The sequence below is a fragment of the Cyclopterus lumpus genome, chromosome 17 (assembly GCF_009769545.1).
Source record: "Cyclopterus lumpus isolate fCycLum1 chromosome 17, fCycLum1.pri, whole genome shotgun sequence".
Classification (NCBI taxonomy): domain Eukaryota; kingdom Metazoa; phylum Chordata; class Actinopteri; order Perciformes; family Cyclopteridae; genus Cyclopterus; species Cyclopterus lumpus.
In genome coordinates this window covers 21,618,270-21,628,269 of record NC_046982.1, presented here as the reverse complement: position 1 = coordinate 21,628,269, position 10,000 = coordinate 21,618,270, and the positions used below count along the sequence as shown (strand labels likewise).

Below are 10,000 nucleotides of genomic sequence, written 5' to 3'. Positions count from 1 at the left end.
GTTACACACAACCAACCAAACGTTACACACAACCAAACAAACGTTACACACCAACCAAACGTTACACACAACCAACCAAACGTTACACACAACCAACCAAACGTTACACACAACCAATCAAATGTTACACACAATACAACCAAACATTACACACAATACAACCAAACGTTACACACAATACAATCAAACGTTACACACAATACAACCAAACGTTACACACAACCAACCAAACGTTACACACAATACAACCAAACGTTACACACAATACAACCAAACGTTACACACAATACAACCAAACGTTACACACAATAACATCTGTTGTCTTTATGCAGTCGCACACGGAAAATAACACAAAACCTCGAGCAGCAACAGAGGAATTGTCCGGCCTCCGAATACCTCAGTCAGCTAAATATAGCCGGGAGATGCATGTCTGTCAGCCTCCCCCCCTCCCCTCCCCCCCTTCCCTCAAGCCCTTATCTTAATTATTTCCAGACCTTTCAAACACACACACACACACACACACACACACACACACACACACACACACACACACACACACACACACAGCTGATAAAAAATACCACTGTTGTGTTTACAGGCCTTCCTGCTGAAGTTAAAGTCAGGAGAGGGCGTGACTGTCTGTCTGTGTCTGTGTGTGTGTGTGTGTGTGTGTGTGTGTGTGTGTGTGTGCAGCGTACACTCTTTGTTTGCGGCACATGTGTTTGTTTAAGTGTGCGCGCCGATAATAAAGGATTACACAAAACTCCCTTTTCTCATTGTTTTCCCCTTTTCCAAACAAAAAAAACAAAAACCCGGCGCCTACGTTACCCACGATGCAATGGGAGCCCCGCCAGTCAGAGCTCCCATTGCATCGTGGGTAACGTAGGCGCCGGGTTTTTGTTTTTTTGAGTTGAGCGTCGATGAAAAGCTTTACTTCTCTGTGAATAACAGAGGTCAAAGGTCAACGCGGACTTAAAGTTCTTGGTGATTGTTACGCAACTCGCTCAAGTCGCAGTATTTTGCGAAAAAAAAACACGTTATAATTCGATTTAAACCATTTGGGCTTTAAAAACGTGTTGAATTAAAAACTTTTAGACGCATTCGATGTGCGGAATGAATTCAGGCTCTATGTTCATGTCCCTTATTTATACTAAGAGTACACTGCACACTGCATTACTTTGTATTATTACATTCATTATTCATAAGCAGTGACTTACGTTAGCGCATAGCAAGCTAACATGCTAACATAAGGCTTTCTGCTCATGTCAGCGATTTAAACATCAACTCAATTAAAACGTTTCGGACAATAAGAGTAACAATTTACACAATGTGTTGTTGTTTTTACAGAATGTGTTCTTATTGTCTTAATTGATTTAAATGTGTGTGTGTCTTCCTGTTCAAGAAGAAGCAGCTCCTCTGGCTCATTGATGTTAGCAGCTCCGTAGCCACGAGCTAGCAGCTCCATAGCCACGAGCTAGTAGCTCCGTAGCCACGAGCTAGCAGCTCCGTAGTCACGAGCTAGCAGCTCCGTAGCCACGAGCTAGCAGCTCCGTAGCCACGAGCTAGCAGCTCCGTAGCCACGAGCTAGCAACGGCTGGTTGTTGACGGCGGGCTTTTGTCCTTTTATGGAAAAGCTTTTATGAGTTTATTTATGAGTGTTTTTTTAATACGAGGTTTCACCTAAAACCCGACTCGACCTGCTCCACGTGTTCTCCTTCCACTCCTTTCGTGCGGGAGGTTTCTTCCCATGTGGCGTGCGGCACCGCGGTAACCAGAGTGTGTGTGGAGGTGACCCCCCCCCCCCCCCCCGAGCAGTGAGGTGTGAGATCCACTCAACGAACCAGACTCTCTCAACACCTGAGGAAACACCGGAGCGCTCTCACGATGTCAGCGTGCCGGCTGTAATATGGAGGAAATCTGCCTTTACCCAAAGTACCTGTGTGTGTGTGTGTGTGTGTGTGTGTGTGTGTGTGTGTGTGTGAGTGTGTGTGTGTGTGTGTGTGTGTGTGTGTGGGAGCGGGGATACTCAGGAACACAATTTCATGTGATTATCTCCTTGTCTTTCTGAACACCTGACTTCAAATTATGAAAATGCATTTGAATGACTATCATCATCATCAGCCCCACTCATAGCTGTGTGTGTGTGTGTGTGTGTGTGTGTGTGTGTGTGTTCAATTCAAAAGCAATAACGTTAGATGGAACTTTAATGATCTCGGAGGGGGAAATCAGGAGCGGCGAAAAGAATAAAAATGACACCGAGAACACGACGCAGTTTTTTGGGTTTTTTTTATGAACGTAAAATGACAACAAATAATAAAATCTGTGTAATGGCTCTCGAGGTCTTCTCATCTCTCCCACTCGGGGAGACGCGTCCCCTAATAGCAGACATCCACTCGTCCATCATTAATTACTTGATTCGGCTGATGAGTTCAGATAATTGGTTTTCTCCGTCAGAGTAATTGAACATACGAGTGGGTTTAAGGTGCTGATCAATTAAACCAACAGCCACGTGGAGAGGACGTGCCTTGCTCAGGGGCAACAACTCAGACGGGGAAGGGAACACGCGTCGTTCTCTCCACCGGCTCCGCTTTCTTTTCTTAACGGTTTTCTTTCTTATTCCAGAACACTAAATCCACGAGTGACGTGAAGAATAACTCGCTCACTTCATCTTGGAGCCGAGAGTCGTTCTGCAAATGAAGAAAGAAAGGAACCGTTTCTCTCTCTTTAGAACCGTCTCAGGCTCTTAAAATGAGGCCACACACACGCATACATACACTTACACACACCTACACACACACATACACTTACACACACCTACACACACACATACACTTACACACACTTACACACACCTACACACACCTACACGCATACATACACTTACACACACCTACACGCATACATACACTTACACACACCTACACACACACATACACTTACACACACCTACACACACACATACACTTACACACACTTACACACACCTACACACACCTACACGCATACATACACTTACACACACCTACACGCATACATACACTTACACACACCTACACACACACACACATATACATACACACTTACACACACACACATATACATACACTTACACACACCTACACATGAACACACACGTTTTATCCACTCGGTTCCTCCTCCACTCCTCATCCACTCGGTTCCTCCTCCACTCCTTCTCCACTCCACTCCTCTACTCCTCCTCCACTCGGTTCCTCCTCTACTCCTCCTCCACTCGGTTCCTCCTCCACTCCTCCTCCACTCGGTTCCTCCTCCACTCCTCCTCCACTCGGTTCCTCCTCCACTCCTTCTCCACTCCACTCCTCTACTCCTCCTCCACTCGGTTCCTCCTCCACTCAGTTCCTCCTCCACTCAGTTCCTCCTCTACTCCTCCTCCACTCGGTTCCTCCTCCACTCGGTTCCTCCTCCACTCAGTTCCTCCTCCACTCCTTCTCCACTCCACTCCATTCCTCCTCCACTCGGTTCCTCCTCCACTCCTCCTCCACTCCTCCTCCACTCAGTTCCTCCTCTACTCCTCCTCCACTCAGTTCCTCCTCCACTCCTCCTCCAGTGGCAGCATAATCCATTCTCCACGCTGCACGGCAGTGGGGTCAAGAGGGGGAGGTCACACCTACAGGGGTCGACTGTGGCTCAGTGGAGAGCGGGGTCCTTCAATCAGAGGACCGGCGGTTCGATCCCCCGGCTCTCGTGTCGATGCGTCCTTGGGCGAGACACTTAACCCCCCGTAGTGTGAGTGTTAGTTCCTGCTGATGGGCAGGTGGAACCGTAGCTCCTCCCATCAGAGCGTGAATGATGTCATGTGGTGTTAAAGCATTATACAGGTACAGGTCTATTGCTGTCACCATGGTAACGGGGTTTTAAAGAAGTCCATTTTGTCTCTTTATTGGGTTTCTTTTTCTTGAAAAGTAGAAAAAGAGTCACAGTTGAGTCGTGCTGGAGATGAATCATTCCTCAACATCGATGTAGCACCCCCGTGAGGCTGGGCGAAGTATTACACCATTAGGAGAAATATCTTTACACCTGTGGGCTGAAGATGTCACATGACATGTCATAAACATTATATTAAAAAAAAACAGACTAAATAAATACCCCTCTCACTGGCAGAAAGGCAGGAGGTTTGATTGACAGCTGGTTTTATGGACGTTGTCACATCAAAGACAGAGAAACCTTAAAAGTTGTATTGCTGCTCTGACTGGTGGAGATCTTGGTGCAGGACATCCATGAGCCTGGGGGAACCTCTGCAGGTCTGGAGTTCTGGTTCTCAGGTCTGGTCATCTTGGCCCGAGCGGCCAATGAACCGCCGGGGATTTGAATGCATGTTCTTGCACGGTCTTTCCCGTGGACCCGTATCGCGATGCATTGTGGGTGATAACTAGCACATAATGAACCTACATTTCTCCGAAAAATGTTAATTTTTGCACTGAAGTTCTGAATTAAATGAGAACACTTAACTTTTCCTTTTGTGAAGCATCTAGTGCACTTAGCTGTGTATACAAATAGGCGCCACCATTTCATATAGACCATTTATTTACGTAACACACCAGAAAACATGCTGCGTTGTAATATCAAACATACTATATCTGCATTGCAACATACTGTATACATAAAGAAATCACAGATTGTGTGGCATGGTGGACGTTTACAACCTTGCGTACATCTCTGAAGCGATGATTTAAACATCTGTCCGGGTCTATATTTTAGCTTTAATCTGCGTGGCGCCGCAGCTCACGTGAGTCCTGAAGAACTCCTGGATCTTCTTCCACAGGTGGACTTCCGCGGCCGCGTGGGACCGGGCCTCCCCGCCCCACCGGACCGGCATTCTCACGACCCCGTGAAAACTGGAGGGGCAGTAGGGTCCGTAAGGCGGCTCGAGGTAATGACCCGCTCCGGGGTAACACACGCTCTCGAAGTTGTCCTTCCCGTGGCGCCGCAGCCTCTCCGCCATCACCTCCATGTAGGCCTCGCTGTCCCAGTTGAGGTCGTCCCCCGAGGCCACGAAGAGGAAACGCCCCCCGGCTCGCTCCACGGGCACCAGGGAGGCCCGGTTCTCCTCGGCCAGCGGGTCGAGCAGAACGTTCTTGCAGACGCCGGCGCCCGACTCGTCGGCGGGGATCATCTTGCCGAGGTCCATCATCAGCGCGGGGAGGACCTGCCTCCCGTGGTAGAGCAGCGGTAAGAACGTGTTGGAACAGCAGCCGTTGATCCACACGGTGGCCTCCACGCCCGGCAGGTAGGAGGCGATGGACAGGGCGAGATCGCTGCTTTTGGAAATGGAGATCACGCCGACTCCTTTGCTGCCCACCTGCGTCGGAGAAAAGCTGCTTTTTATTACGTCTTCATGGCAACAAAAAACGATACGTTCAATATACACTTCAGACAACTCACCCCGTCTTGCTTTTTTAAAAAGCGGATCGCTTCCTCGAAGTAATCCAGATGGACCTCTTCGATGTTGCTCGCCATGTCGTCGTGGACGTACAGCGGTATGGTCAGGACCACGAACCCTCGGTGGGCCAGCAGCGAGGCCCTCTTCTCCGACAGACCCCCGGCGAAGGTGTACAGGTCCAACACGGCGGGGAACGGACCTCCTCCTGGACCGCAAGACAGGGGCGAGAACGTCAAAATGAGGAGAACCATCTAGACCATCGAGGCCATCGAAACCGAGACGAAGGACTACCTGGCGGAGTGAACAGGACCCCGCGAATACGCCCGTCTGTGATCGTCCGCCGGCTGACCCCGTCTCCAATCAGAAGCCTCTCATTGGTCGCCTCTGCCAGCACCCTGCCCTCCCCCTCGTGCACGGAGAACTTCACCACGTGGGGGTTCAGTGACTTGGTCCTCTGAAACCTCTTGTGCGGGGCGGCCGCCCTCATGGACCACAGCAGACCCGTGGGTTCCAACCCGGTGTAGCTCCCGCCGAGAGAGGGGTCCCTCTCCAGGTCGACCCCCCCGCTCCCGTCGGCCCTGTAGGTGGCCGAGGAGCTGAAGACCACTCCCTTCTTGTCGGTGGATCTGGCCGTCAGGGTGACCACCTGCCTCGACCTCAGCCCGTCCACCTTCACCTGAACCGGCTCGTCGAACATGCACCTGGCTGTCGGCAGCAGCCTCAGCCGGACAAGGGAGGACATCTTTTCTGACGCACGTTAACCTTAAAAAGGGGGATGCATTAGATGAAACCGGTGGTTCCCGTCTCTCGTCGGGGGCCTTTTATCACGTGACACACATGTCTGTGTGGAGATAACGGTTGCACCAAAGGGGTGGCGGCTCCTCGAAAGAGATGAAACAATACTTCACAACAACAACACAATTCAGAAAGCAGTGAGCCACAACAAAAATTCGACATTTTTTCACACGCAACTTTATTCTTCTCTGGCTAATTAAAGATGTGTCGCGTCACTCTGTGTACTGTCCCTTTAAGAGCGTGTCCTGTGGTCTGACTTTGCGTGCTGCAACACCAGAGGAGACAAGTGCATTAAAAGTGTGCAATAAAGTAAACACTTTATAATGTGTTGGCACCTACGACTGCTGTAGTCCTAGCTGATTATTATTATTATTATTATTATTATATTATGGTGTGAGGTGCACTTATAACCTGAGAGAGAGAGAGAGAGAGATAGTCTCACTACGTTGAGAAAACTCCTTTTGAGATAGATTATTTATTTATTTTTAATAAGTCGATGTTTAGATTCCCCGAGCCCTCAATCTGACATGTTAATCACTAATTCGTATGTGTTGTAAAGGACCTCTGAAAACAGTGTAAAGTATTTTAATAGTTTGTTCCCTTTTTTTTGGAAGTTGTGTCACTGCAGTCGGTGCATTTTCGGTTGCGCTTTTATTTTGAAGGTACATAACCAGAAGTTGTTAGTGAGAAAAAGTTTCTATAACGACGAGAAATAGATTAAAAACCAGTAAGAAGGTTACGGGGGCGTTGGCGAGCACGTGACGTGGCACCAGGTGAGTGACGTTACCTGTGGAGGACATATTGTGTTAGATTCATACGGTTTTATTTATTGTCTGCTATTTCCGTTATTTCCAGGTTCTCCAGGTGAGTTCAATAAACAGTGTGAACCATCAGTTAAAGACTCCAGACCATAATTCAGGTGACACGTGTTGTTGTTGTTGTTGTTAATACAGCGACCGCTCACTGCGATGCACAAACAAATAAACAAATACAACTCCTACGTTGAAATAACTATTTACAGTTCATCATCATGTATAATTCAGACTGTTTCCTGGACAGTGTGTAGGTGCCATTACGTCACTGTCGTTCCTCACCTTGCGACCCGGAGAGAAGAAGAAGAAGCTGCACGTGCTGGAAGTCCAGGTCACAAATGTAGGTCAAATTCCACTGATGGGGGGGGGGGGGGGTCGCGTGGGGCCCCTCGAGTCCACAGGACGTGCAAAGTGTGTACAAAGTGTGTACAAAGTGTGTACAAAGTGTTGGGGCTGCAGTGTGAACAGAGAAGGGGTCGACGTCACACTTTTGTACTTTTTTTGGGGGGAGGGAGCTGCAGATTGATGGAGACTCCACATCGCCATCTAGTGGCAGAAGTGAGTCACGACAGGCCGAGAGAGCCTGTGGGCCTTAACACCAACACACCTCTTGTTCCTCAGTGAGGAGAGAGATCTGGTGTCTTCAGGTTCCTCCTTTGACGGGAACAAGTTTCTGGACATACCAAAATACTAAAGCACCAAATGTGTGAGAACTCCGTGATGCATTTGAGGTAAAAACGACAGCGGAGCCTTCAGTAATAATTCAAAAGGGTTATTTTCTTTGTTTGAACCACCGAGCGCCTCAGAGATTAGATGATAGAGAGAGATGGTCTTCTCAGTCGATTCACTGACCATAAGAAATGAGGCCAAACAGCACCGACCTCGTGCATCTTTTAACGTGCCTGAACCCTCTCACCTCCACAGCAGCTGGTCCTCGTAGCTCTGAAGGAACCTCCAGGAGAAGAAGAAGTCCACTTGTCTTGCCTCTCGTCCCCGTTACGGCTCTGCGGGTCGAGCACGTTGGACTCTGGACCGTCTGCTGCGTCGTCGGCGGTTGTTGTTGTTGTTGCGTGCATGTGCACGTGCACGTGCACGAATGATTAACCAAACTGTTTATTGCACCTCCAACATCTGCAACCTGCAAACTGCCCGACTAGTGAACGTGTAGAATGTTTTATTGTAATCAATCACATTTGTACGATTAGTGATTTAATGCTAGAATAATCCTGTTTATCATTATTATTACGTCCTGATTATTGATCATTATTGATAATTGACTCTAGACACACACACACACACACACACACACACGTGGTTCAAGTTGAGCATCTTTGTGATTTAATTCACTATTTCTCATATCACAAAGAAAGTCTTTGAAATGCAGACCATAATTTCTGTATATAAACTGTACACAAAAAGCAAGGCACTATACACCCAGAGCCGCTTCTCTTCTTCTCCAACCAGTTCAACTTTCCCTCACAACATCTGACGCCACACACACACACACACACACACACATTTACACAGGTCGACGTTACACACACACACACACACACACACACACACACACATTATATACAATCGCACACACACACACGACCAAAAGCACCGAGCGTCCCGGTGTGCACGTTTTCATTTGTTGAGTCCACTTCGGTGTTTGCAGGAGACTCCAAAATACACAGGAACACCAGGGTCGTTGTCGTTGTTGTCGTTGTTGTTGTTGTTTACCTTCGTGACCAGCTTCATCCTCCAGATTCAGATACTTTCCTCGTGTCCTTCCTCTCAACTGTCCCCTTAGTTTTCTTCGTCCTCAAAACAATCCTTTGGCCTTCTTCGTGTTGACTTGTTTCCACGCCGGTAAACCTTCGTATTCCTCTCTCGTCATTTCCAACGCTTTCTGTGATTGAGATGAAAGAGAAACAGAATGATCAGCTTTAAGGACCCTTTTTCTTCTTCTTCTTTTTATGATCCGTAGAAATGTTTTAAGTTTTGTTTGTTTTTTTACCTCAAAGAAACTCATGAATATTGTTTACAGCTTTCAAAGTGTGAGTTTTGGATGCTAAAAAGCCTTTTAAACATGTTTCTAGACCAGGAAGTGTTTCCTTTGGCTTCAGCTGCTCTGAAACGTGTTAAAATCATCAAAAGTACCGAAAACCACAAACTAAAGGTTTGTTTTAAGGGTTTTTGGTTCTCACGAAACAGACACATTATTTTGAAATTCAAAGCATCTTGTCATAATTAATCATTTTTTTTCCAAAACTTTCAAAAACAAACCGCGTGAATAAAGTAAAAAAAGAGGTTTCTTGGTTCTCTCGCAGTTCAACGTTCAATTCTAAAAATGAAGTTTCATATTATTTACAGAAAAGTGCATCGTCAGCGTTTCTATGAGATAAAAACACTTTTATTTTGTTAATAATGCACTTTAATAATGCTGTTTGGTCGATGAGCGAGAAGACCACACAGACGTGTTAATAAAGTATCATCTCAGCTTAGTGGTCTCAAAGGTCTCAGTGGTCTCAGTGGTCTCAGTGGTCTCAAAGGTCTCAGTGGTCTCAGTGGTCTCAAAGGTCTCAGTGGTCTCAAAGGTCTCAGTGGTCTCAGTGGTCTCAGTGGTCTCAGTGGTCTTCATGCCTCCAGTTTGTGCTCAAAGACGGACGGTGGGTCAGACTGCAGTGTAGCTGATGGTGAATCACACGTGCAGAGGAAAGGATCTCAGGTGTGTGTGTGTGTGTGAGTGAGAGAAGAGAGAGAAGAGAGAGAAGAGAGAGGGAGAGGGAAGAGAGAGAGGGAGAGGAAGAGGAAGAGGGAGAGGAAGAGGAAGAGAGAGAGAGAGAGAGAGAGAGGAAGAGGAAGAGGAAGAGAGAGAGAGAGAAGGAGGAGTTTCACGTAGTCGAGAACAAACCGCTTCGAAAGAGGAGGAGAAATTAACGGCGGCCGCACAATTAAATGTTTCTGTGGTCATGACAACGAGACG

At 47.5% G+C, this 10,000-nt stretch overlaps 2 protein-coding genes and 1 long non-coding RNA gene across 5 annotated transcripts in view; 1 reads left to right on the top strand and 2 right to left on the bottom strand.

Annotated features, from left to right (window-relative positions):
• Positions 1 to 4,545: 4,545 nt before the first annotated feature.
• Positions 4,546 to 8,033, bottom strand: LOC117746053 (acyl-coenzyme A thioesterase 1-like). 3 transcript variants are annotated; one of them, XM_034554850.1, is made up of 4 exons: positions 7,943 to 8,033; positions 5,711 to 6,181; positions 5,422 to 5,624; positions 4,546 to 5,338 (listed from the first exon to the last, which is right to left on the bottom strand). In XM_034554850.1, the coding sequence occupies exons 2-4, from the start codon at positions 6,159 to 6,161 to the stop codon at positions 4,727 to 4,729; spliced, it is 1,266 nt and encodes a 421-aa protein (XP_034410741.1). In that variant the 5' UTR covers positions 6,162 to 6,181; positions 7,943 to 8,033; the 3' UTR covers positions 4,546 to 4,726. The 3 variants fall into 3 exon arrangements, with proteins under 3 accessions (XP_034410741.1, XP_034410740.1, XP_034410738.1); XM_034554849.1 differs by lacking the exon at positions 7,943 to 8,033 and adding an exon at positions 7,033 to 7,471; XM_034554847.1 differs by lacking the exon at positions 7,943 to 8,033 and adding an exon at positions 7,309 to 7,471.
• Positions 6,869 to 8,061, top strand: LOC117746081. Its single transcript, XR_004611294.1, has 4 exons — positions 6,869 to 6,987; positions 7,070 to 7,078; positions 7,274 to 7,366; positions 7,951 to 8,061. It is a non-coding gene; the product is annotated as an uncharacterized LOC117746081 (long non-coding RNA).
• Positions 8,062 to 8,823: 762 nt separating this feature from the next.
• The window catches only part of LOC117746022 (supervillin-like), a 30,355-nt gene continuing 29,178 nt past the window's right edge, over positions 8,824 to 10,000 (bottom strand). The window contains exon 41 of the mRNA XM_034554769.1: positions 8,824 to 8,923. Coding sequence (XP_034410660.1) covers positions 8,837 to 8,923 — 87 coding nt within the window. The 3' untranslated portion in view covers positions 8,824 to 8,836. The remainder of the gene's footprint in view (positions 8,924 to 10,000) is intronic.

Excerpts from the sequence above, each read along its gene's own strand:
- LOC117746053 (XM_034554850.1), bottom strand. The coding sequence starts at position 6,161 with ATGTCCTCCCTTGTCCGGCTGAGGCTGCTGCCGACAGCCAGGTGCATG. Across the intron at positions 5,625-5,710 it reads GGTCCTGTTCACTCCGCCAG|GAGGAGGTCCGTTCCCCGCC; the intron begins GTAGTCCTTCGT and ends CTTGCGGTCCAG. Across the intron at positions 5,339-5,421 it reads TTTTAAAAAAGCAAGACGGG|GTGGGCAGCAAAGGAGTCGG; the intron begins GTGAGTTGTCTG and ends TCTCCGACGCAG.